Source organism: Heloderma suspectum, chromosome 10 (genome assembly GCF_057233095.1).
Source record: "Heloderma suspectum isolate Gila_16-S chromosome 10, 16-S_ref, whole genome shotgun sequence".
Lineage (NCBI taxonomy): Eukaryota > Metazoa > Chordata > Lepidosauria > Squamata > Helodermatidae > Heloderma > Heloderma suspectum.
This window is the reverse complement of record NC_139467.1, coordinates 21,848,066-21,873,674: the sequence shown is the minus strand read 5'-3', so window position 1 is coordinate 21,873,674 and position 25,609 is coordinate 21,848,066. Positions and strand designations below refer to the sequence as shown.

General features: G+C 43.1%; 1 protein-coding gene across 2 annotated transcripts in view; it reads right to left on the bottom strand.

Moving 5' to 3' along the window:
* RLF (RLF zinc finger) overlaps positions 1 to 24,006 on the bottom strand; it is a 35,787-nt gene extending 11,781 nt beyond the window's left edge. The window contains exons 1-8 of one of the 2 annotated variants that reach the window (XM_084815510.1): positions 23,840 to 24,006; positions 20,868 to 21,042; positions 11,498 to 11,652; positions 9,885 to 9,966; positions 8,720 to 8,852; positions 5,629 to 5,831; positions 3,629 to 3,765; positions 2,466 to 2,607 (exon numbers count right to left, since the gene is read on the bottom strand). In XM_084815510.1, the coding sequence (XP_084671636.1) occupies positions 2,466 to 2,607; positions 3,629 to 3,765; positions 5,629 to 5,790 (441 nt within the window). In that variant the 5' untranslated portion in view covers positions 5,791 to 5,831; positions 8,720 to 8,852; positions 9,885 to 9,966; ... (1 more) ...; positions 20,868 to 21,042; positions 23,840 to 24,006. The remainder of the gene's footprint in view (positions 1 to 2,465; positions 2,608 to 3,628; positions 3,766 to 5,628; positions 5,832 to 8,719; positions 8,853 to 9,884; positions 9,967 to 11,497; positions 11,653 to 20,867; positions 21,043 to 23,839) is intronic. The other variant, XM_084815509.1, reaches the window with a different exon arrangement.
* Positions 24,007 to 25,609: the final 1,603 nt, after the last annotated feature.

The window sequence follows — 25,609 nt, the reverse complement described above, 5'->3', positions numbered from 1 at the left end:
TAACCAACCTGGTGCCCTCAAGATGTTTGGACTACAACCCTTAACATTCATTATTACCATTGGCTATGCTGACAGGGGCTGATGGGAGTTAAGCCCAAAACATCTGGAGAGCACCTGGTTGGGGAAGGCTATTATACGATTATACATACTCTTAATTCTCCACTGTTCTTTCAAACTACAACTTTTTCTTAAATACATACCCCAATTTACTGTTACTTGCATTTAATTTTTAAATAAGGCCTCTGTTGGCAGAATTAAAAAATGAAATTCAAGTGGCTTAGGGCAGCAAATATGGTTTTCCTCCAACTGACGTTATCATTACAAGAACCCTGTATGACAGATCAGGCAGAGAGATAACCCAAAGCCATCCACTGAGTTTCATGGCTGAGTAAAGAGTTGAACCTGCGTCTCTGTAGTCCTAATCTGACACTATAACCCAGGGGTCAGCAGTGGAGCCCTGGCGCCCTCCAAGACCCCCAAGTGTGCCTGCCAGGCCTACTGTACTACAGACCTTTCCTTCCCCCATTGCTGCCTTTCTTCCTCCTGCTGCTGCCCCCAGACCCTTCCTTCCACCGCTCCCAGCACACCTTTCCTTCCCCTCTCCGCTGCCACTGCACATTCGCAGCCACAGCCTTTTCTTCTTCCCCTCTAGAACACCTTCCCGTTTCCTCCCTGCTGTTGCTGGTTCTCACTACCGCTGCAGCCTTTCCTCCCTTCCTTCCTCCCCCGCCCCCATGCTTCATTCGCTGATGCTGTGTCCTTTCCTTTCTCCCCTCCACTGGCACAGCCACCATGGCCTTTCCTTCCTCCCTTCTCCTATTTCAGTGCAGCCATTGTGTGCCCACAACCACCTTTCCTTCCCTCCCACTGCACTCCCACAGATGGAGAGATAAGGTGAGTAGGGCAAGAGTTGAGGAAGGAGCAGAAGGGGGTCATGACCATAGTGTGTGTGTGGGGGGGGGGGGGGAGAGAAAGACAAGGAACAAAATAGCAACAAGGAGGAAGAGGAGGAAATAGAAAGCGAAGGAAGAGAAAACAGTGATCGAGGAGAGGAAAGAAAAAGGAAGAAGGTGCACCCATTCTCCCCAAAAGCAATTTTTGGTGGTGGCCATGGACCCCTTTCCAATGTGAAATGTGCCTGCAAACCCAAAAGATTGCCTACCTCTGCTCTAACCATTACACCACACTGACAAGCTTTTTCTCCATTTTAGCTGCTAGGCCTTGCATTACATCATATACATGCAAGCAGATTGAAAGCAATCAACATGCAAGTTCTATCAGTTTTGAGAAAGCCTGAAATGGTATATCCTATGCATACAAGATCCCTTTAATTTCAAATGCACAATCAAGTCATCTTATACTTATTAGAACAAAGGCAGTAAGTGTTGTAAGCCATCATCCATTGCCACTCTGGCCAATGCCCAGCAACTTATTTATAGTTCAGTAACTGCTTAGAGTCTACATGCATCAGATCAAACTGAATAGAGACCACTGTTGTCAGTATCTGGCCATGTGGCATATCAAGGTTTATCCCGTATATACCTGCCCAAACCATGAGATCATCTTCAGAGGCCCTCCTTCAAGTGCCCCTGCCAAACGAGGTGAGGCAGGTGTTTACTAAGGCCATTTCTGTGGTGGCACCCCAGTTGTGAAATGCTCTGCCGAGAGAGGCTCATCTGGTGCCTACATTGTGGTCTTTTGGGCATCATGTGAAGACCTTTTTATTTTCCTAGGATTTTTAGTTCTCCTGTTTGTTTTTAAATGTGTGTGGTTGTGTTTTTAGATCTTCCTTTGTTGCTGGTTTTTATTCATGCTTTATTCTGTTTTAAACGTTTAATGGTTTTATATTATGTTTTATCATTTTTACTACCAAACTACTTCCATTATCTTTTCAGATAGAGACACTGCAGAAAAGTCAATAGTACTGCAAAAACAGCAACATAAATACAGCAATGGGGCAAAGGCCTGGTTAAAATTTGAGGACTAGAACATGGGCCTTTGAAAGATAAGAAATTTCACTATGCAAGAAGGCAGAAGCAGCCCGAAACAGTAGGAACGCAAATAGGCAGAAGCTGAAAAGGGTAAGAGATGTAGTTGGCTGAAGCTAGAAGTAACAAAGAATGTGCAAACAAGAAGGCAAGAAATCTAGTCTGGACTGCAGCATAAACGTTCAGGGAAGCCCACATGACTGCAGAGATGGGTCCAATCTGTCATGTGTTCAAACCTCAGCCAATGAGATCTGCCCTGGGTAAGCATAACCAATTAAGTCTCTCTTGGGTGACCGTAACTGCTATAGTCAAATACAGAAATAGTGAAATTTTTTGGTGCATTCTGCTATGGCACAGCAGAATGCACCAAAATGTCTATTTCTGTATTTTCAGAAAATACACGGGTTAATCCTGTGATACACTTTCTCCATCCAAATTAAGATAACATAAATCAGCAGACCACAAATAGGCACGTACTTCAGCTTGTATGACTCTTATCAGGAAAAACAAGTGCTGCAACGTTCTAGCAATGATACCAAACTGCCGACATCGCTCCAGAAAGGAATCCAAAGATGGGTCAATTCTTCTTTGCAATTTGCTCCAAAATAAAGTCAGTTCCCTGCAGAGAAAGAGAGATTGAGAATTTAGGACAAATGGGTAATTAGAGAGAGAATGCAAGACAATTCAGATGAATGACATTTTACAGCTCAGACATCATGCCCAACATGACAGCACATACTAGAAATTTTATAGCCCTTCCAGGCCTCCAGAATATTGAACTACTGAATGGAGCCCAATAAAGTACAATATTGATAAGGATATTAGGTCTGACCTATTGGGAAAGGTTTAATGGTTTTGCCAATAAACTTACTTTTGAACATGTATATGAAGCTGCTAGAAGAATTAGGGTGAGAAGGGGGGCAAGGTGGCTGAATGTAAGCATCAGTAGCAATATTGAGAAATGAGAAGACTGAAGTCAGACAAAAAGAGAAGTAGCTCAGAAGGTGCACTGAAAATAATTTATTTGGCCAAATGTTTTCAACACGCTGGGCGAAATAAAATTACTCACAGTATAGCACCAAGGTCTCTTCTCCCTTTGTACTGGTGCCTTCCTTTTTTCCCCCTTCCAAAATCAGACTTGACCTGATAGAAGGGCATATTCAACGATATGGAGATGGAAATAACCCTCATCCTTCTACAGTGTGCTGCTAACCAGGAGCAGATATTTCTAAGCACCTCCCCCTCATGAAATGAGGAAGAAGAGAAGTGAGCATGCTCACCCGATTCTCACCACTGCCCATTCCTGAACTTCCCAATCATGCTCTGGAGTCTGGAGGATCTTCTGAATGCAGCCAAAGATCTATATGGTTAATTTTATGTTGTTTAATGACATGTGGATCTTGCTATCAAGACCCCCTCTATTAGTTCTTAAGAATTAGGAGAGATGTACTCAGATTTAACAGCATACCAAACAGAGTAGTCCAGCAAGTTTACAGATTTTTATTTTTATTTTTAAAAATGTAAGTTTCACTTATACAGGAGGAAGAATGACCATGACCTACTGTAAGCTACTTAGAGGGCTCATTTGGGCCAGAACAAAAATACAGATTAGAAAACAAATATTTGGACACATCACTTACCAAGAGCAATATACACTTGCAGTTTGAAGCTGCTGAGTGAGGTACGTCGTACAAAGAATAAATGCAGTACTGTCTTGGCCCTCAGCTTCCAGATTACATATCATATCCAGGACCTCTTTACAATCCACCTTTGCAATCTTTCAAAGAGAAGTGAGGTGGGGGGAGGAATTACACTGTAAGTAGTTTCATTGAAGACTCACAACGAGACTCACGTTGTGTCTCTGCACAACGCGACTGACAGAAACACATCCTTATCCTGCTGCAATACCATTCACTGCTCCTGTTAAAGTCCACTATGTGCAACAAAGGCATTTATAAGGCATTGTGGCTCAGTGACAATGCTACACGCACCTCAAAACACAGCGCAGATCTATTCTTCATCTATAAAAATCAGAATGGCAACCACCTATCTGGGCTATTAACCAAATGAACAAGTACAGAATCCCTGGCAGTCTCACAGAATTACAGTTCACATGATTCCTTTGGAAGGATTTCAACAATGGAGGGGGGGAAAGCACAGAACTCCAGATCCCTAGGTCATCTCTATATACTCAGTAGCAACCTTTATTTATTTAAACACATTTGTATCCCACTGTTCAACTACTTAAGATGTCTGTCTGTCCCTGTCCACCACCACCCCCAACATACACACACGAATGACAATCCATCCGGGGGCTTGGTAAGCACTACCACCTGTTCCTCTCTCTGCAAACAGTTACATTAAGGCAATGCAAGCAGTAAGGGTCTTTCTTAGATTGATGAGGAAGCATACGTCTGCCCACTCCCTCACAGTCTAAACAAAGTAAAGCAACTCTGGAGATTCCATTTGTGGTGTCACCTTTAAACTTGTCAGAAACACAAGTCAATAGGAAGGATGAAAACCTAGTAAAAGCAAGTTGATTTAATTATATATTTATTTCCTGGCCCCAACCGCTGAAGCCAATATCCAAAACTGACTGAGTTAGGGCCATCCTATACGTGCCTAATGGCAGTAACCCCTTCAAGAGAGTGTGTGTGTTGGGGGTGGGTATTTTGCTTTTACAGAATGGCCTCACCCCTGTAACTAGCTCTATTGGTCTTCAGACAGGTGTCGCCAGGGGTTATATATAAGCCCCAACAAGTCAGCAAGAAGCAATGGAAAAGGTGGCGTAGGTAGCAGGAAAAGAGTGGATGAAGGGTCTCCTTCCACCCTATGCCCAGCACTCTCCACTCACTAAAACCTATCACAAGGGCACATTTGTCTGTATCCTAATAAGTTTTGTATGAGTTGCTAAGGCACTTACCATGGTCAGAGGTATATGAGTCAGGTATCAAATTAAGCACAGGACACAGATTTGCAGAACAGTGTTCATGCCAATTGTCCAAAAATAGCCAAAGGCAAGAAGACAATCCAAGGTAAATGCAGGCTACAGACTGAGACTATACAGTCTCCCTAGCCATAAGCAAAGCTGCTCTGATATCACAGAAGCCTGGTTATCAAAGTTACCACAGTGCTGGCTTTTCTGTCCTGAAGTGACACTCCTGCCCCACCCCCACAAACAACACTGGCAGAGAAGTTGTGATATCATAGAACGTTAGTGAATATTTTAACTTCTGAAGAGTTATACTGTCGCCACTAAGAACCTAAACAAAGAATGGGCTAGAAAGCTGTTGGTGAGAATGAGTTCAGGAAAGCAAGAAAAGAAGCACAGCTATGGTTAAATTTTATTTACCCAATAAAAGCATTACATATGGTTAGGCCTCTAAGCAAGACATCTATTACAGATACCCTCTTGTTTCTGCTGAGAAGCACAAAGGACTGTGCATGCAGAACTCCCATCTTGCTCGAGTCAGAGCCGGATGGAAGCTAAGCTTCTACAGAGAAGGAAAAGGAAGCGATCTTTAGCTCCCACAGGGAAGCCAAGTCCCACCACACCAGTTCTAGGATTTGATCACAGACATCTACTTGCAAGAATTTTTGCAGTTTTGATAGAAACAAGCAACAGTGACTGCCCACTCACCTCTTTGATAGACTCTTCATTTGGAAGCATGGAGCACAAACATGTGATGTAGGCTTGGAGAAAAGGCGATACATCTGAAATTTCAGGTGACTCTTTACAAAGTTTGGACAAAGAAGCAGCTTGAGGAAGGCAGTTTGTCTTCATCAGATGTTTTATTCGCATCTGCAGAAAGGCTGGTCCTTCTCGTTTAATCAGCTTATTGACTAGAAAAATAAGGTGACGAGATGTTAGTGCACACTAATTTATCACTAGAACTTAGCTTAAGCAGGGATATACCAGCCTATATACTTGGCCAATTTATCATGGAATCCCTGAACTCACTTCTAAATCTAATTTAGACCTTCAAGGGTCTTTGGGGAGGGGGGATGATATCGGTATGGGCCACATTCCACAACCCATGAGTTAAATAAATCATGGGTTAGTGTATGTGTGAACCAGGTCAGTGTTTGAGATGCCACTGCTCTGATTCCCAATCTAAGAACTAATTTAAAAATCAGTTTTCTATCTCTCCCTTTCCTTACAACTCCACTTGGATGAATTAATGCTTCACATCCCTAAACATCATTTGTTCACAGTACCACAACAAAACACAAATTTCTACAAACTCCTTTATAATATATGCAGAATGGAAAGGATTTGTTCAAGATCTAGCAACAAACCTGGTTCTAGGTTGTCATGATGAGCGAACCTAGCCATGCTAACAAACCATGGTTTGTTAACCACAAATAACCCAGAAAGAGTACCCATGCTTTGTTGTCGTGTTGTGAACGCTGAGTTGTTTAAACCATGGGCTGTTGTTACATGTGAACCCAGAACAGTGGGTTGTTTCGCCAGGTTAGAGAGGTGGCAGGCAAGAGTCATTAAAAGCCGAGTAGCTCTACATGCCAGTACTATAGCACCACAAAGGCATTTGGGATACAAGGAGGGAGTGGGCAAGGGAGGAGGGAAACAAACAACCCAGAGATTGAGAAAACAAACTACAGTTTGTTCAATTGTCTGCCAGACAAACTCTGGGTAGGTCAACAAACCTTGAGTTAACCATGGATTAAATAAACCGGTTAGTGTTATGTGTGAACTAGATCAAAATAAAATATTATTCTAGGGTAAAGAACAGTTAAAGAGCCCAGCTGCATGTCTTCAATGAAAATACACTCCAATTATTCATCTGCAATATTTAAGAAATGGCACTGATTGTGCCACCCAAGATCACTACATATATTGCTACAAGAGGTGCTTGTTTTCTAACCCATGCTGCTGTGGTCACAACTTAAAGGCTAGGACCATGTGGCAAACCCAATCACATGGACCCTCCCATTCTATTGTCACTCTCACTTACCGGCCAGGTGGCAATCGGGGGGGAAGAGCTCACACAACTGGCCCTACTCACTAGGTTCCAGCCTTTCAAACATTGCTACAGTGATATGAGATGAAACAGAAAAATGCCTCCTCCACCACTGTGGTAAGTATATGAAGGGCCCACCTTCCAGCCTTCACAGAAAACTGTTGAGCAAGAGCGCTATAATAGAGGATAAGGCTTGTAAACAGGGCCACAGAACTAACCAAATCAATTATCAATGGTGGAATTTAGACTGAGAGACACAATACATTGATACATTTTCTGTTGGTGCAAGAGTAAGCAAGCTTTCAAGCTGCACAGAAGTCTTGGCTGGGAATAACAGAAGGGCAGCTTAGATCTCTCACAAGCCAATTCTGCCAGAGGAAAGGGTGCCTGTGCATTTAATAGCAACAAGGAGAAAAGGAAATTTCAGTTAAATATCAAGAATATCCTGATTGTAAAGACACCTTTCCTACGGAATGAGATGTCTGAAGAGACCATAAAATGTCCTTGTTTGTAGCTTTTAGAATTTGGAGCTGGAAAAGTGTCTGTTGGAGATGTTTTAGGTACCAGAGCAACATGAAATGATCCACCAAATCACTTACAACATGGTTGTATGGGTTATTATTTCGAAGGCTTATATCCTGCCTTTCAATTGAATGACCGTAACAGCCATACTGGATCAGATCAAATGGCTATCTAGTCTGGCCACTGTGGGAAGTGAATGCTGATCAGATACCTATGGGAAGCCTACAAGCAGGACATGAGCACAATAAGCACCCTCCTGCTTGTGCTCCCAGCAACAGGTATTGAGAGGCATACTGCCTCTAGAGGCACTATATAGTCATCATGACTAGTAGCCATTGACAGCCTCATCCTCATGAATTTGTCTAAACCCCTTTTAAAGCCATCTAAGTTATGGTAGTGAACACACACGGTGTTTAACTATGCATGTTGTGAAGAAGTAGATTGCAACACTGTATAGTCCCCGCCTCACAACTCTGTGGTCCCAGGATAATTGACAGTCACAGCAGGGTTATTTCTGCAAGGGCTCCTTCTTTGGCCAATGGACAGGGTCAGGGTTGACACCTGGTCAATGGCAAAGGCTGCAGTTGCAGGGCAATGACATGCACAACAAAACTGAGTACAAATGCTAAATATTGTTTATCATTCCACATAGCAAGTACATTGATTGTAAGTTTGGTACCTAAAGTACAATACACATAACCACAGGGACATCCCAGCTGTTGCAACAACCCTAGAATCATTCTAGTCCATTCATCTCACAATTCCCTGACACTTGGCAGGTTGAAAACATTTCAGCGTCACAAAACTGAGCAGGTCACCGACAGGTTATTTTTTAAGAAAGGGAGGCAGGTTTTACTAGAACAGAGGGAAGTTTTAGGGCAGACTTCCCTAACCTGGTACCCTCCAGATGGCTGGGGGATTCTGTGATCTAAAATATCACATAATATTTTAAAATATAAAATTGTAGTCTAAAATATCTGGAAGGCACCAGATTAGAGAAGGCTGATCTAAGGCAAGGAAAATTACTAAATAAGGGAAAGATAAAAGATTGAAAATGATGATGCAGGTAAGTGAACAATTAGCATACCACACACAAGAACAATTTATGAACACCTATCAGCTTGCTCAGGTCTTCAGTAGCATTACACAGCAAACTAGGTACTGCTCACTCCAGAATATTGATAGGGAAATGGGATTTTCATTACAGGTACAGTCTCAACATTTTACCTTCTTCTGCTTCTACTGGCTGCTGTGATATAATCTTTAAAAGGACTGGATTCTTCCACACACCTTCCTTGGAGATGTCAGCCAATATTTCAAGGCTATTATCTCCAAACTCAAGTAAAGCATTATGGGAATCCTATGTGGCAGAAAAAGAAAAAAGCTTTTAAAAAATAGGTAAGATTCCAGTTGGGATCACTACCACTTGAGTAATCTGTATGTGCTTGAACTGAGTTGTAGCAGATTAGATCCTATGCAAACATGTGAAGAATTAGGAGGAAAAGCTACAGTATTAAGGTTTGGGAGGATGAAGGTCTAAGAGCCCTTCCACACCATCATCCATGCAAAAATAAACCAACAAACCCGAAATCAGTTGTTATTCCTCTTGTAGAGCATCCAGACATATTTCTTCTAGATAAAATATGCTGATGTTGCATTTTTCCAGTACTTCCATTACATTATTTTTAAAGGTGGGAAAAATAATTTCCCCCTAGGTCAGTCTCTGCTAAAGTACTTATCTGCTTGAGCGCTACAAATCTAGCCCGCTATATGGTTAACACTAGAAAAAGCTACCATCCCCCCCTCGTCCCCCATAGCAAGGCCTCATCATCTTGCATCTGTTTGGCTTTGTTAATACTCTATTTAGTTCTTTGAAGACTGGGTGTTCTCCCCTTCTAGTACCCATTCCCCCATTTTTAAAAAAAATCCTCTCCAACATACACACTTACTCCCATTATGTGAAACAGAGGATATTGCACCACTAAAGCTGAATTTGTGCTACCGTACTGCATAAAAGTACTCCATTCTTTTTAATCACCTAAAAAGCTGCCCACAACCTCAGTGTATATTAAGGGCTCCATGAAGCATTGAAACTGCGTACATTATCATGTACTGTGTCCAGTTAACAACACCACTTGGAATCCTCATAATGTATTTCTTCCCATTTCATTTCCAAGTTCTTGCATTCACCATTTCTCAAGGGATTACTGGGTGAAATCTGTATGTCATTCTAATCAAGAATCTCTCTCTCTCTCTGACGCGCACGTGTGTGTGTGTCTGTCTCTCACGCACATACAAAGAGCCTCTTTAATTACAATTTGAAGAGAGTTGGTTTCTAGATGCTAGCTGTTGAAACAATGTCCCCTGTAGAAAAGATATAAAATATACTTGCCTGTAGGGACTGAAACAATTTCAACAATGGTTCACACTGCTCTTCACTTTCAGGCACAGAAAGCAGTAGTTCAAAACAGCTCCTGAAATAAAAAAGCCACAGAGGTAAACTTGTTGATACAATTAAGAAGTGGCACTTTCTGTTGTTAGGTCATTTTGTATCTCTGTTTATTATCTCTCCAGGCCAAAAGAATGTGCAAACATAAAAGAAAGACATCTACAGTCATGATCAAATAGCATAACAATCGCTACAAGCAGTTAGGCTATCTTCCCTGAGAAGAACCAAGAGAGATACTTGGTAACAATATTTAGATATTGGTATTACAGCATGGTGTGGTTGCACTGTCAGCTAGTCCTCAACAACATAGCTGATCTAAGAAAACCACTATGATGCATATAATCATAGAATAGTAGGGTTGGAAGGGGGCTATAAGACCATCAAGTCCAACCCCTGCTCAATGCAGGAATCCAAGTCAAAGCATCCCTGACAAGCGGCTGTCCATAATAATGATCAAAGTATTGCAGTATCATTTACATTTCCTAATTTTCATGCATTGAGTTTGAAAGGAAAACATACTATGTGTAATATATAAAGACAGGAAACGACAGTAGATATTCAGGCTTAAGATACAATAAGAAAGGGTGTGGGGAGGAGACAGCATGACAGATGCTGTTTACAACTTTATAAGAATGCTTATTTTTCCACAAATCATTAACACTTGCATTCCACCATTCCTCCAAGGAGCTCAGGGCAAAGTTATCCATCTTTCCCCCTCACAACAACTGTGTGAGGTAAGTTAGACCAAGAGACGATTCCAAGGTTACCCAGTGAGCATCCTGGATGACTGGGATTTTGAATTCAGGTTTTCCGGATCTACATCCAGCACTCTATCCACTTTACCATTCTGGCTATATGTTTCGTATAGTCCTAAAATTTGGGAAAGAAGGCATATTGGCTTGGAAGATGTCTGCCCTCAGATATCATTCCTGAACCTCTTGCGGGGTGTGTGTCTGTGTGTGTGTGTGTGTGTGTGTGTGTGTGTGATTGATCGATCATAAAGCAGTTGTATGCACCAGCCCTCTTCCTACCCTAATTGATTGGTTAAACTAAAAGGGAGGGGATTACCCCTTGTTACAGAATGATGGTGATGGTATTAGCCTTAGAGAAGTCACAACACAGGGCTTGCATCCCTCAAGCCCAGTTCCTTTTCTACCCATTGGGTCCCAGGCTTAAGGGAAGTGTGGTCTACCTGCCAAACTTCCAGCCCTGGGTAATTGGAGCCTCAAATCTGTGTGTTGCTCTGTGCTGTCAGGGTACTGACCCCACCAGTTTTAGGAGGAGTAACAGGGTGAGGCCCATTCCAACCTCCTGTATCTCAGGGTTGCTTTTTTTACCTGTAGTAATGATCTTCCCATGCCTGTCCTTTCCCACCCCCAAAGCTCCCAGGATATCTGCACACACATACCATTATCAGGTTGATAAATGGAGCAATGGTTTACATATCCAATAGCAATACAGGTGCACCTAGGCAGGTAGACACAGCAATTTCAAAAGTTTTGCTCTAGAGAAAATTTTCTTTTCAATGAAAAACAAGCGCCTCAAACCATACTTACAGCACTAGCCTGCCAAGTACCAGAAGAACTTCTTCACATTCTGTAGTCAAGTAAGGTCGGGCACTGGCAAAGCTTTGAATGGCAACTCGATACACTTCCAAAAAAGGCAAAACGTGCTCTGAAGCACCCCGACTGCCAACATATTGTAGCAATGTCTAAAAAAGAAAAAAAGGGCAATACTCATTACCAACTCTGAAATTTAAAAATACCTACTTGAAAGGAATTATATAATCATGTACTGAGGAAATTAAAACTTTGCAACTTGTCACTCTTCTCTTTGTGTCCTCCTCCTAAAGCAAAACTGCAAATATTAATTACTGTTATTAATGGACTCTTAAGAATGCAGGTCTTGGAAGAGCTTCTGTCACAGCAATAGTGTATAAACTCCTGGACTAGGAGTTTTGTCTACTGCCTATTGTAGACACAACACCTGCACTCAAAACAATCTTTACATCCCAAGGTAATGTTTCACAATGAACATTTGCATAGAATCCATTCTTGTGGGTGTGATCAACACCCACTGAGCTTCCTTACATGGCAATAGCATTTTTGTTTTTTTTAAGGATCAGGTTTGCTGGAAGAACACATCTCATATGTATTTTCGCAGCCAGTGACGCAGTATAGGCAAGGTTTCTGCCAAATACAGGTGGGCTATTAGCAGAGCTCTCCATAGACCTCTGCATGGGATGTGGGAGAACCTGACAATTTAGGGCTAAATTAGGTGTGATGTGGGAAATCCATGACTAGATTTCCCAATATCTTTTCCTTTGATTAAATGCAGCTGCGGTACCCATACCATTCCTGTCTTTCCCCACCTAACAGCAGCTTGGGGATGGGTTAAGTTGGGAAACTGTGAAAGAGGGAATATACATGCAGCCCCCAACTGAAATCCTCCCACCATCCCCCTGCCCCAAGTCTGCTTTTAACCAAAATAACATTTCTTGACACTTTTTATCACAGATCTTTCACATCACATCTAGCCTGTTCCTTCATTTACCACCATGCGCGGCCTTAGTTCTCCACTTCCCAATTAGGTTGCATGACAGAGGAAAACCACTACTCTGCAATGTCTGAACAGGAACAGCAGATCTGCTAGCTCTATAACTTTATGCCTCTGCCTCATGATCACAATGGCTAGGAGCAAGATCGCATGTATTCCATGCAAGGGCTGAATCTGGTACTGGGCACAGGACTGGCCTGAGAACCACAGCTTCCATTTTCTTAAATAAAGTAACTACGGCAAGTTTTAGTACTTCTGCATGTCTGAGGCAACTTTGGGCTTCTGTTTCCTCAAACAGCAGTCACTCATGCTACATACAAAAACAACCAGGGTGAGCTTCCAATACAATTTGTTAGCTGGGCAAATTTCTGAATGCTTAAGCTGTGTCATCCCTAGGAGAACGGTAGAGGTCCCAACACACAGTGCCTTTCACCACTAGTGGGAATGACAGACCTGTGAGCTTGACTTTACTGCTAGCAGACAGTTCCATTTCCTCTAAACACTTAAATTAATTGTTTAATTATTTGCTTGAATAGTTGAAGTTAAGCTCATGTGAACAGAGGTGTTTATATTTGCTTCCCCTACCCCCAGTCTTCTGAGACCACTGCAGTTCTCCATGAATTCTCAAATGTCATAACTAAATACTCTGAAATTTGCCCAGCTGGTTAGATAAATGTAATTCGGAACACCGGCTTGTTTATTCAGATTATTCAAGTATTCGGCCATGCTCCTTTATTATTCTGAAGAGCAACCTTTCCCACTCCTTTTATTAAAGTTGCAAATAGTCTCACCTGGGCTTTCCTTTTTTATAAGGGCCAGAGAAAACAGATTCAGGCTTTTTTATCCACTGTCATGTGTCTGAGATAACAGGGCAATATTGCATAGGTAAAGTTTTGAATATTTGGGGCCAAAACAAACAAAATACACAGGAAAAGTTATGTTTCCCCCACAGAAACACAGATTGGTCCATCTCTTTGAACTGTGACTCAAGGGATCATCCTAATAAGCCAAATGAAACAAAAAAAAGCAAAAACACATACATATATGAGTCCTTCTCTGTGGATGAATCTTTGATCTACTGCAGGGTTCTGCTAATAGAAAAGAGGGAATTTTCAGTGATTCCCCCTTCAGCCTCTTGCACCACCTTCCACACTGTTCTGGAGGGTTTCCCAATCCTCCGGACCAGATTTTTAGGGAGTGCAGAGTGAGGGGAATCAACTAATGTCGCTTCTTCTCCTGTACCACTGGCAGAAGCATAATCTGGTTCAAAAGCCGTTCCACAAATAGAAGGGCACAACTGGATTCAACTTCATGAATTCTGAATTAGTCAAAGTCCGCTTATTAAAAAGAAACCCAATGTACTTTATCAGTTTTCTTTTCTCTGAATAGGGATGGGGAAGAACTTTGGTGAGTTTGTATTCTGATAAGAATGTACCAAATTTGCACTTTCCAAATCAATATGCAAACCAGAACACCATTATCTTTGGTATTTGCAATTCCCAGAATTGTGTGATGCAGTTCTCCAACCATAAAATGGACACCAAAATGAATATATTTGTGGTGAAAAAAAAAGTATAGAACAGCATCATATGGATGAAAACTACTAGCAAACAATATATATTTGGCAAAATTGCACACAAAAAATCCACGCATTAGAAAAATTCATGCAAAAATGCATATGCATTTTCATGCACACTTTTTCAAGTTGCGAACTGATGCAGAAACAGTATGGAACAAACTTCAGATAGAAAACAATGAAAAGGTGAGGGAAACCGAAATTGACAAGATTCATCTATCCTTATCTCAGGATCTTCTGTTCTACCACTTCATAAATGCTTTCTCCCCGAGTTCCTTCCACCTTCATTTTCACTACAAGTTGCTTTTGTATGGGTTTGAACCAAATTCAGAATAGCTGAGCACGATTTTCTTCAGTTTTCGAGGGGGGGAGTTGCACTAAACACACATGATCCTTTTTGTTGGCCTGACATACATTCTACTGTATTTAGCTTCCAACAAATACCAGAATAACAAAGTCTGACAAACTTAATCAGTTCACAGCCTTGGCTTATTTTAGTTACCTTCTCTAAGAAATGTACTTGCTCTGTCCAATTTGTTGCCAATATCAGAGTCATACAATGGTTGTACTCCTCAGCCATTCCCCTTGACTTATAATAATTTATCATTCTCTCTGCATGTTCCCCATAGTCAACAGCATTTCATTCAAAATCTATCACGGAGAGTGTCTTCAATTAGACAGTGCTCTTATTCTGAGCCATTTATCCACAACTCTTGTTTCTTTCCATTCTTTGAAGCCTGCATCCTTAATATTCCATATTATTTTGCTGTTTTTAATACGCGCTTGCATGTTTATTTGTTTTGTGTTCCTAATTTTTGTTAGACACCCTGGGAGTTCCACTGAAATCTCTAAATAAATACAATGTATAGATTTAGATCTATGTGTAAGGGCATCCTTATCTGATTGCTAGTATCTTATCCGATTGCTCTGGACCTTGTAAAGTCACATCTCATCTTCAGCCAGCAATGCTTGCTTCTGGCTTGAGAAGCCAAATCCGTCATCGTAGCAGTTTTGCAGCCAAGCATTCATCCTGAGGGTATATCAAGTACAAAGCCAAAACTTTCCAACGGATGGATAGGACTTAAATCACCACCGGGCTGAATCCTTTGCTTCTCTGTCTTACACCTATGCAGGTCATTCTCGTCTGCTCAGTGTTGTACTCTGCAACAACCTACCTCAAGCTGGTGCCCTCCAGATGTGTTGGCCTACAACTACTATCAGCCCCAGCCAAGTTGTACCCAACACACCTGAGGGGCACCAGCTTGGGGAACGGTGCTCTGCAGTATGATTACAGCCCTTTATAGTTACAAGATAGAGTCCTGCAAAGATTGGATAAAACTAAACCATTCCCATGAGCTCTACAATGTTGCCAGTGATAGGGAATGAAGAGGAGAGACCCTCCCAAACTGTGTGCTACGGGAAACAAAAAAGATTTAGCGAGCCCAAAGTACCACATAGAGCAGGGGTTAGATGTGGACTCCCAGAGGGCCAGATTTGGCCCCCAGGCATGAGGTTCTGCACCCCTGATGTAGAGGCTGCCAACTGTCTCTGCATGACTTATTGCTCTGGCTGCCCTGTCTCTTTTCTGTCAGCCTATGCTGGGTAATTCTGCTGCATCCAGACAGGGCATCAGCACACTATATCCTTGGGCAGGTGCTTGGGCCTCAGCAAGGCTCACCACTGAAGTAAGCCTTGGTGAGCAGTTCCCAGATCCCAACTGGAAACCATCCAGCACTTATTGGGGTGATGTAGCAGCTGCTGACTGCTGCTACCAACAGCTGAACCTACAAGGGAGGCACGAAGTAGGAGAGGCCACCAGCAGACACTTTCCAATGGGCCCCCCTCAACTCTGGAACTGATCCTGACAGGATCTGTATTTTGGTGCAACAGAATAATTTAAGGGTGCAATGCTATATATGTATAGACACAAACATGTCTTACAGCTCCCAGCATTCTCCAGGTGTACATAGGAAAGGTTCCTCCTGTGCAAGCACCGAGTCATTACTGACTCCTAGAGGGACACCGCTTTCACTGGCATTTTCATGGCAGACTGTAGCGGGGTGGTTTGCCATTGCCTTCCCCAGTCGTGACTACCTTTCCCCCAGCAAGCTGGGTACTCATTTTACCGACCTCGGAAGGATGGAGGGCTGAGTTGACCTGAGCCGGCTACCTGAGACCCGGCTTCCGCTGGGATCGAACTCAGGTTGTGGGGAGAGTTTCGGTCGCAATACTGCCGCCTACCACTCTGCGCCACACAAGGCTCTTGGTGTACATAGGATTGTACCCTTAATCAATTGCCTCCCCTCAGGGGAGAATTCAGGTGCATCTGCGCTCTAGGCTTGCCTCCTTCCAATGAAGAGGAATGACTAGATCAGCAACTCATCCAGAATCATACGGATTGGTAATTGCAACCTTTACACATTCTAAAAGTAAAACACTTGGGATATAGGGGTGAAGTGTTTCAGTGATTAGAAGTCTGGGAAACACTGCAACAGAGTTTCACTTGAGTAACATCCACAGGAACAGCCATGGTAGTTTTTTGCAGCAGAACAAGGAGTAAACTCCAGGCTTAGTCATGCTTAGAGTAGGCCCACAGAAATCAATGGGCTTTTGTGTTAGTCACAACTAACTTGCCCCACTGATTTCAATGGGACTAAAGCATGAGTGACTTACTCTGGATGCAATCCAAGACGCTGGGACAGAAGCTGAGGAAAGTCAGTTGTGAATATGCTAGTATAATACGTAGCCATAGGAATATAATTGGCAATGCCACTGGCCTGAAAATTCAAATCTTTAGGCCAACAGGTCAATGCCGTGAATGGTCACTTAAGTAAATTATCAGTGTGTATCTTTTGCATTTCACCACCACTTGACCCCACTGTTTACAGTTTTTCCCCTCTACACCTGTATGTATATAGTCACAAAGGAAAATATTTCATACACATGATATAGACTCTAGTGTATGAAAGCTGATGCCACAACAAATTTGTTTGCTTTTATGGTACTACAAGACCCTTCATTGTTTTTGTATTCCCAAGACGTATTTTTAAACACTGCCATTACTGTTATATCAGAGAACATAGCTCACAACAGTAGAAGATACTGACGCTCAAGTATCTTCCATCACAAGCTAGAAGCATCATGCTCTGGAAAGCAGGAAAATTCTAAAGTGATTTAGTATCCTGTAGTTCAAGCGTGCTGAACCTCAGGCCCATGTGCCCAACCTGAGGTTCCTGAGATGGCCATGCCACTCCCCTGGTCCCACCCCGTTTCCCCCAACCACCAGTCATTTGGTGGTTTCCCAACTTCCCATTCTAAGGGTACAATCCTATGGGATGCGCCCTGGCTACTCGTAAGCTTCTGAACTTGGAGGCTTAGGAGTATCTTATGCAGAGCGGGAGGCACCTTGCACTTCCCGCTCTGCAGCTAGGCAGGCAATTTCTCCCATCTAGCAGAGGCTTTGGGGAGGGGGAGGAAAGGAGACTGAGGCAGCCCCAAATTTTTTCATGTGGCAGTGGCCGCCCCAGTCTCCTCCCCTCCCAGGAATACCTCTTGGAGACAGCTCCTTTCCCCTTTCTCCTCCCCTCCCGGGACCGCCTTCCAGAAATGCCTTCCCCCACTTGGGAATGCCTCCTTTCCCCCATCTCCTCACTCATTTTGTGAGTGCAGAGAGGTAGGTGGCACAGTTCTCTCCGCACCAGCTATGATGGGGGCGGGGAGCACTGTTTCCTGGCTACGACCTCAGAGCCATGCCTAGGAGTTCGAAGCCAGGAAACCAAACAATCCTAGGTGTGTATCCCCACCCCCAGACGCTGTCTAGGGAGCACTGGATTGCTCCCTAATAGGATGAAATTTCTCCTAAGGCTTAGATACTGACAGTAAGAACTTTAAGCTAAAATATGCTGGTATTTTTGGTCCCACCCCCTTTTGCCTTCATCCCCCATCCACCACTGGAACATGGTCCTTGTGAGCTTCTCCAAAATTGAATTTGGCCTTCAGGATGAAAGAGGTTAGACACCCCTGCAACATTTTGTCACAGATATAGATGAAAAATACAGGTTTGATTCAACTTTGTCCTTGTTACCTTTTAACCTTTTGTCCTAATTCTGGTGTCAGTACTATTGATGTCCATCTGTATGTTGTTGAGATTAAACGAAAGGGCAATGGTGAACTATAAAGGACAATGCCTTAGATAAGATGGGGTCAATGATCTTTGGGGAAAAGAAAAAGAAATAATACTGTTTGAAGATAACCGTGTTGAAACGAATAGGGGTGGAAAGAGGTTAATTATAAATCTAACGTAGGAAAACTATAGATCAAAGAATAAAATGCAAACATATCCATGAGTAGTGAAACCTAAAAGCAGAAAATAATTTAGAAAAATCTATCATTACAAGAGCTGCAGAGACATCTCCTTAGTCTAATTATCTTTGTTAGTCATGAGAAAAAATAGCATATAAGATTTTTAGTCCAGAGAAGGGACATGGATGCAGCCAAAGGACCATGTCCCTCACCAGACAGCTTTTAGCTGCTGTGGTAAGATTCTGAAATTAAGACTGAGCTCTTTGTTGTGTCATGATTCTCATACTATGTTTTTCTCACTGAAAATGTTCCATTTCATAAGTTCATCAGTAAAATTTAATGCATGCCAATTACAAATACAATATTAGGCAAGCTTGGCAGTTTCAAAGTTGTAATTAGTGTTTTTCAGGTGATTATCCTTAGCAAATATATGAGAGAATACATATATGTCTCAGCAAGAAATGGAACTAATAAATAGTAACAGCGAAACTAAAGGTGCCCCAACAACCTTAGCAGACGACAGTGGAACTCTGCTGAAAAAGAAGACTGGCTGTCAGCATATCACGCACATTTCTTTGGGTTGCTAAGGAAGCAATCCTAGGCATGCTTAGGCAGGAAGAAGCCCAACAACTCCCAGCATTCCTCAGCTAGCATGGCTGGCTGGGGAATGCTGGGAGTTGTAGAATGTTTTTCTGTCTAAACATACATAAGATTGCATCTTAAAATTAATGAGTGTCAACAGTTTTCAGTACCTTTATTTGTGTGTGTGTTAAATTTAAACAATGTAAGGGAAGTTTTAAATTTTTACACATCTTCCAATCAAAATATCTACATAATGTAACATTTAAATCACATTAAGTGTGCTTTAATTCCCCTCCCCCACATTTTTCAGATCAAATACTTGTGGTGTATTGGGACAAACTTTTTTACAGCTTTGTTTACTAAATACAAGTAAAATAAACATGCTAAATTAGATCCCTGTAGGGCGGGGGTGGCTAACTTGTAACCCTCCTAATAGTTTGACCTACGGCTCTCATTGGCTCTAGCCAACATAGACAATGGGGAGGAACATTATGCGAGCTGTATGCCAAAACTTCTAGACTGCCACAACTTACCCAGGCCTTCTTGGGCATTAGAACATTTTCTGATGCAAACTGAAAATTTTCCTATGCAAATGACCCTATGAAAATTAATTTAATTTGCACTGGGAAATTTTCCGATTTGAAATTTTCCAGAAAACCCACATCACTGATCCATTCATACTCCTTTTTATGTCTAAAGCAGCCTTCCCCAACTAGATGCCCTCCAGATGCTTTGGCCATGCTGGCTGGAGCTGATGGAAGTTGTAGTCCAAAACATCTGGAGGACACCAAGTTGGGGAAGGATGGTCTAAAGGAAGGTGTATTCTCCTCACAGAAGGGGATGCACTAAGTCTGCTGAGCAACCTAAGGTCAATCTAAATACTGGGAAGTGGGGTGTAAATCTAGAAATGCAACACAGATGTCACCACTCAGGTAACACTACATGGTACCAAAAATTTAAAGCTATATCTTAAAAGAAAACTTGTTTAATTCTTTAAAATGCATTAAAAGAAAATACATGTTATATTTAAGTTGAATTGTGAAGAGAGTAAAAGAGCTCATCTGACTGAGACATCAACAGAAAGATACCATTTTAGGAAAGTAATCCACTCAATTTTTCTAAGGCTTGGAATTTATTTATTTAAAGTATTTTTAGGCTGCTTTTTAAGGCTACGCCCTGCTCCCAAAGTAACGTGCGGAAGTGAGAAACAAGGTAAAAATGACAAGTGATCACATCAGAAAAGATGTTCAGAAATTACTTATGAAACTCTTCTGCCAACATATGGACTCAACCAACGGGAGCCTTGAAGAGAAAGATCTTCAAGGGCTGCCTAAAGGCCCAAACTGAAGGGGCAATGCGTAGGCTCATGGGAAGAGGGTTCCAAAGATAAGAGGCCACTGCTGAGAAGGCCATGTCTCCAGTATGTGCCAACCTCACTGATCTTAACCATGGGCACTGAAGGAGGACCTCCAAAGAAGATCTTTGCATACAGGCAGGATTGTAAGAGTGAAAGCAGTCCTTCAAATCAGCTGGTTCCAAACTGTTGAGGGCTTTAGAGATTAAGAGCAGCACTCAGAAACATATTGGTAGCCAGTGCCGCTAGTGCAAGATTGGAGTTGTGTGTTCAGATTTTATAGCCTTCACCAGTTGAAACCTTCTGGACCATCTTCAAAGGCAGCCCAACATAAAGCACATTTCAGTAGTCTATTTTGGATGTAACCAGAGCATGGGTAACGCCATGGCCAGGTCTGACTGCATCAGACAGGGCCACAGGAAATGAAATAGCTACAACAACACAGCTTGTATATGTTTTTGTACGAGTTAAAGCAGCTGATCGGATTGATTCTTTTACAACTCACTGAGATGCACCAATTTATTTGTTAAACGAAGCTGACTATGCAGGAACTAACCTGGCACTTTTGCAGTGTGTACTTTCACCCCAGGTTCTCTGTAGCTGGTACCAATGGTCCAGATCCACAGAAGAGCATGTCTCAGTCTTGCAAGTCCTGGCGGGATTAATTACACCTACTCCAGCCATCCACAGGCCACATTTACTTCTGGCTCATGCAGTCCGCACTCCTCCTCCTGGATTAAAGGAGTTGTAGTTCAAAACATCTAGACGGCACCGGGTTGCTTACCTCTGCCCTAATGTAATTTAGCAGGCAATCCTATCGAGACAGTTGCCAGTCTCCGAGGTTGTAGACTGGCAACTATCCAATGCAGGTCAGGCGGAGCACAGAGGGGATCCTCTCCTCCATGCTCCACCAGCCCTGCATCCTTGGCTAGATGCACAATTTCATGTATCTAACCGGGGCTTTGGAGAGGGGTGGGAACAGGCTTGGAGACCCCACATGAAGCAGCATAAAGGCGCTTCTGCAGTCTCCTCCCCCGGGAATGCCCCCGTTTCACCGTCTCCAGGCTCCACTTTATGAGCACAGACAGGGAGCTGCCACAGTTCTCCCTGCACAGGCTCCAAGCGGGAGGAAGAACGGAGTGTGGTTTCCTGGCTCCGAGCATGGAGCACTTTCTCTGAGTTCGGAGCCAGGAAACCAAAAAATCCTATGGCCCTCTATACTATACCACCATTAGAAATTTCTTCTTAGAAGTAATCATGACAAAATTGGACTTATTCATTCCTGATGCCAGATCAGATAATATCTTCATCACAAATGTTACCTTTTTTAGGATTTATACCCCATGTATCAATGCAAACACCCTCAAGGTGGTTTATAATACGTAACAAAATACAAGCAAGACAAAACAAGAAAATCACATGTATATGAACAGCAGACCCAATAGATTTTAAAAACCAATACAAAGGCTCTTAATTATCATTAAAAGCACAAGAGAACAGTATGGCATTCACTCAACACTTATGTAGTAACAGAGATGATGCCAGGCAAACATGTCTAAAGGAGAGTTCCGCTGTTTGGGCACTACCACAGAAGAGGCCCTGTCTCTGGGTGCCTCCCATCTGATTTCAATTGATAAACCACAGGCATTAATACAAGAACCTCTTCTAACCCCCTGATAACTTCCAAGCTGAATTCTCTCTCTGAAACAAGTATCGGACACTGAAAGCAAATTCCCCCTTGGCAGGGGTTCCCCTAAAAACAGTATATAAATATTTTAAATGAATTAATAATAAAGTTATCTGAAAAAATTATCTAGCCTACTACTAGCTTGTAAAGGAAACCGCATATTAAAGTGGCACTCATTTTTACACACTCCTCACTCACCAACATTTTTTGGCAATTTCAGCACAGTACTATTTCCTTACTACACACACACACACACACACACACGTCGAATGAATGAGAACCCCATTTTCAAATATAGTCACACCAGTAGAATTATTCTGTCCAGGAGAGCACCATACAATGGCGGACTTCCAAGTTGTCAACAAAACTTTTCGTATTGCAAAGGTAAACAAATGTTCAAGGCCACTTCAAAACATAAAACCAGATGCAAAAATAAGAATAAAGCTAGATTAAAATACAACTCCTCTACATATACATACAATAAAAAGGTACATACAATGCCTCTGTAATATTATAATACAGATACAGATCTGTATCTTCAAAACAGTAGGACTAACACAGATCAAGCCAACTGTTGTCTGAAATTAATATTTGCTAAGGCTTTAGTAAACAATACTTATCACCTGGCATCTAAAGGAGATCAAGTAGGTCCCAAGAAAACACATTTGGAGAGGGCATTCCAGAGATGTGGAAACTACCACAGAAAAGACCCTGTCCCTGGTAGCCACCTACAAGTCCACCAAGAGCTCCTGAAGCAGGGTCTCAACACATGATTGGGTAGGCTCATTCATCTGAGAGACTTATACACAGCCCTAACAGCAGCAGAAAATTTTTTGTCCCCTTATGAGGACCGGCAATGAAAGAAAACCAATCATGAAAACCCGTTAGACAAAAACACAAAAGAGCTATGGCAGCAGTTGACATCAGGAACAGGCCGGACACCAAAAAGCAGGCCTGGATCACACAAGACATTACAAGTCCACCAACCCACCCACCTTCCATGAAGTCACCCTGAACTCTGCGCAGAGAAGTGCTCAAATCATGGAAGCAGGGGGTCAGGTTGTTGCCAGGCTAAAATCGGGAGGGAGGCATGTACTCCTTCCGCTCCTTGGAGGAAAGGCAGGACATCAATATAATTGATACATAAGGTTGCCGTCCTACACAGGCTTACTTGGGACTTACTTTTGAGTAAGGATTGCGCTGCAAAGCATATCTGGCGATGCCTCTCTCAAAGACCGTTTTTAGAAGGTGACCGTTGGGTCTAAAAACCTCTCAACGGCCGTTTTTAGCAGGGGAGGGCCATGATTTACCCAAAATTGGGACGGGGGTGGAATCAGACAGTGGGGGAGAGGTTATGGATTTCATTAAGTGACCCCCACACACACACGCACGCACACTACCTTTTCTCCCATAATCCTAGCACAACCCCGCACAAAAAAGGGGGCGGGGGGCGGCTCCGACAACAACAGTAGCCCGAGACAACCTCCGAATGCATTGCGGGGGGGGGGAGGAGAGGAAGAGAAGCAGCGCCGGAGGGGAGGGAGTTCCCAAGGGGGGGCCCAGAAGCCAAACCTCGGGCGAACCGGGGAGACGGGAGCGAGGGGGAAGCGGCGGCAGCAGGAGCGAGGGTGTCGCGTCCCAGCCTCCCACTACGGAAGGTCCCTCCGCCCCGCCTCCCAGGCTCCAAGCAACGGCTCGCCGCCACCTTCGCCGCGGCGCACCTCAAGGCCCCGCCGGCCCATCCTCGCAACGGGCCGCACCAGACGGGTCCGTGCAGCCCGGCCCGGCCCGGCCCAGCGGGCGCAGCCCCCCCAGGCCCGCCCCAGCACGTCCCCCCTCACCTGACAGAACCCTCGGCAATAGGCGCCCGACGACGCCTCGGCCACCCCCTGCTCGCTCAGCTCCGCCTGCAGCTGCCACAGCCGGGAACGGAGGCCGGCGGCCAGCCGTTGCATCTCCGGCTGCAGGGCCGCGTCAGCCTCCGCGTCCGCCATCTGCACCCGGCCCCACCGCGCGTAGGCAGCGAATCACGTGACCCCGCCGCCGCTGACCACATCGGCAGGGGACGGCCTCACGTGACCGCGAGCCCCGCCCCCCGCACTCCTCTTGCGCATGCTGCTGCCGCCCGCCGGGAAAGCCGAGAGCGGGCCGGTCCCATTGGCCGCTGGGCTCCTAGGGTGATGACGCAAACACATCGCGCTGGGTGGGGTTTGTTTTCTCGTTCCTCGCCTCGGCCAATGGAGCGGCGGGGCGGGGTTACTTCTTCAAGGCGGTTGTGAGGGGGGAGCTTGCGCCGTGATGCTACAGCAAGAAGGTCTAATGCGATCCCTCTTCTTTTTGGGGGGGTATTCTAGGCGGATTTTGTTTATTCGTTTGTTATAGGTTTGTATGGATTTCCCTTGCTAGTCAGATGTCTTCTTAAAATATGTTTTTATTGAAAAGGAAAACGTTTTCATACACTTTTTCTTATAGTATCTTTTCCCTTTTCAATAAAAACTTCAGTGTAAAACAAAAGTAGAGAGACCACACCTTCAATCTTTCCTGTTAGTGCTACTTAGTGTTAATTATTTGTTATCAATTTAGTTTTTCTTTCTGAAAGCTTATGGCTGCAATCCTACAAACACAGAGTGAGTACCATAGACTTAATGAGGCTTACTTCTGAATATGTGTATAGGACTGCAGTGCAAGTTACATTTCACTACAGTATAGATGTTATCGTTAGCCTGAGGTACTGTGATTTATCCATGGCCATTCTGAGTTCCATCTTATTGTTTTCCCTTTATACTTTAACAGAGAACCAAAAGCAATTATATGTGGGCACAATAACAACCCTTTTAAGGGCAATGGTGAAGGCCATGCATTTACAATACTACCACATATTACCATTGAAAGCACTGGAACCAAATTTAAAATTATGTCCTGGTTATCAAGTTAAGAATATGTGGATTCATTATTGCAAGTGCTTTGCTTCATCTCTATTCATGGAAAAAAACACACCACAGATTTTAAAGTTTTAATTACTGCAACTACATTAAAGGGATTGCTAGATTTTATTGAAATCGGATTTTATTAAAAATAGATTCAAGCTTAAATTATAAATGTAGCTGTCCCAGCATCAGCTTCCCATTTACATTACCCCACGAACAGACATAGATTGGGAAATGCATCTTGACACTGATTATTAATATTAATATGAAATAAATTTATTATACAGTAGTTTCATTGGTACTTGACTCCTTTAAGAGGTATAGTGTAATCCATTGCATGTTTACTGAGAAGTAACAACAACAACAACAAAAATTCTCACTGGGTTCAGTGGGACATATTCTCAGGGAAGTGTAGTTAAGATTGCAGGCCAAAACATAATAAGTTACGGTACAATCCTATACATATCTGGTCAATAGTAAGCCCTGTGGTGTAGAAGTATTTTGAAGTGCAGGAACTCATCATGACCACCCCCATAGCCACACCTCAAATTAGACTCCAAAAATCCAGGCAGCTGTGTTGATCCCTAGACAGCTCTGTGTGTGTGTCTGTGTGTGTGTGTGTATATAAATAAATAACTGGGTGACCTTGGCCAAGTTATTCTTTGAGTCTAGCCTACCTAACAA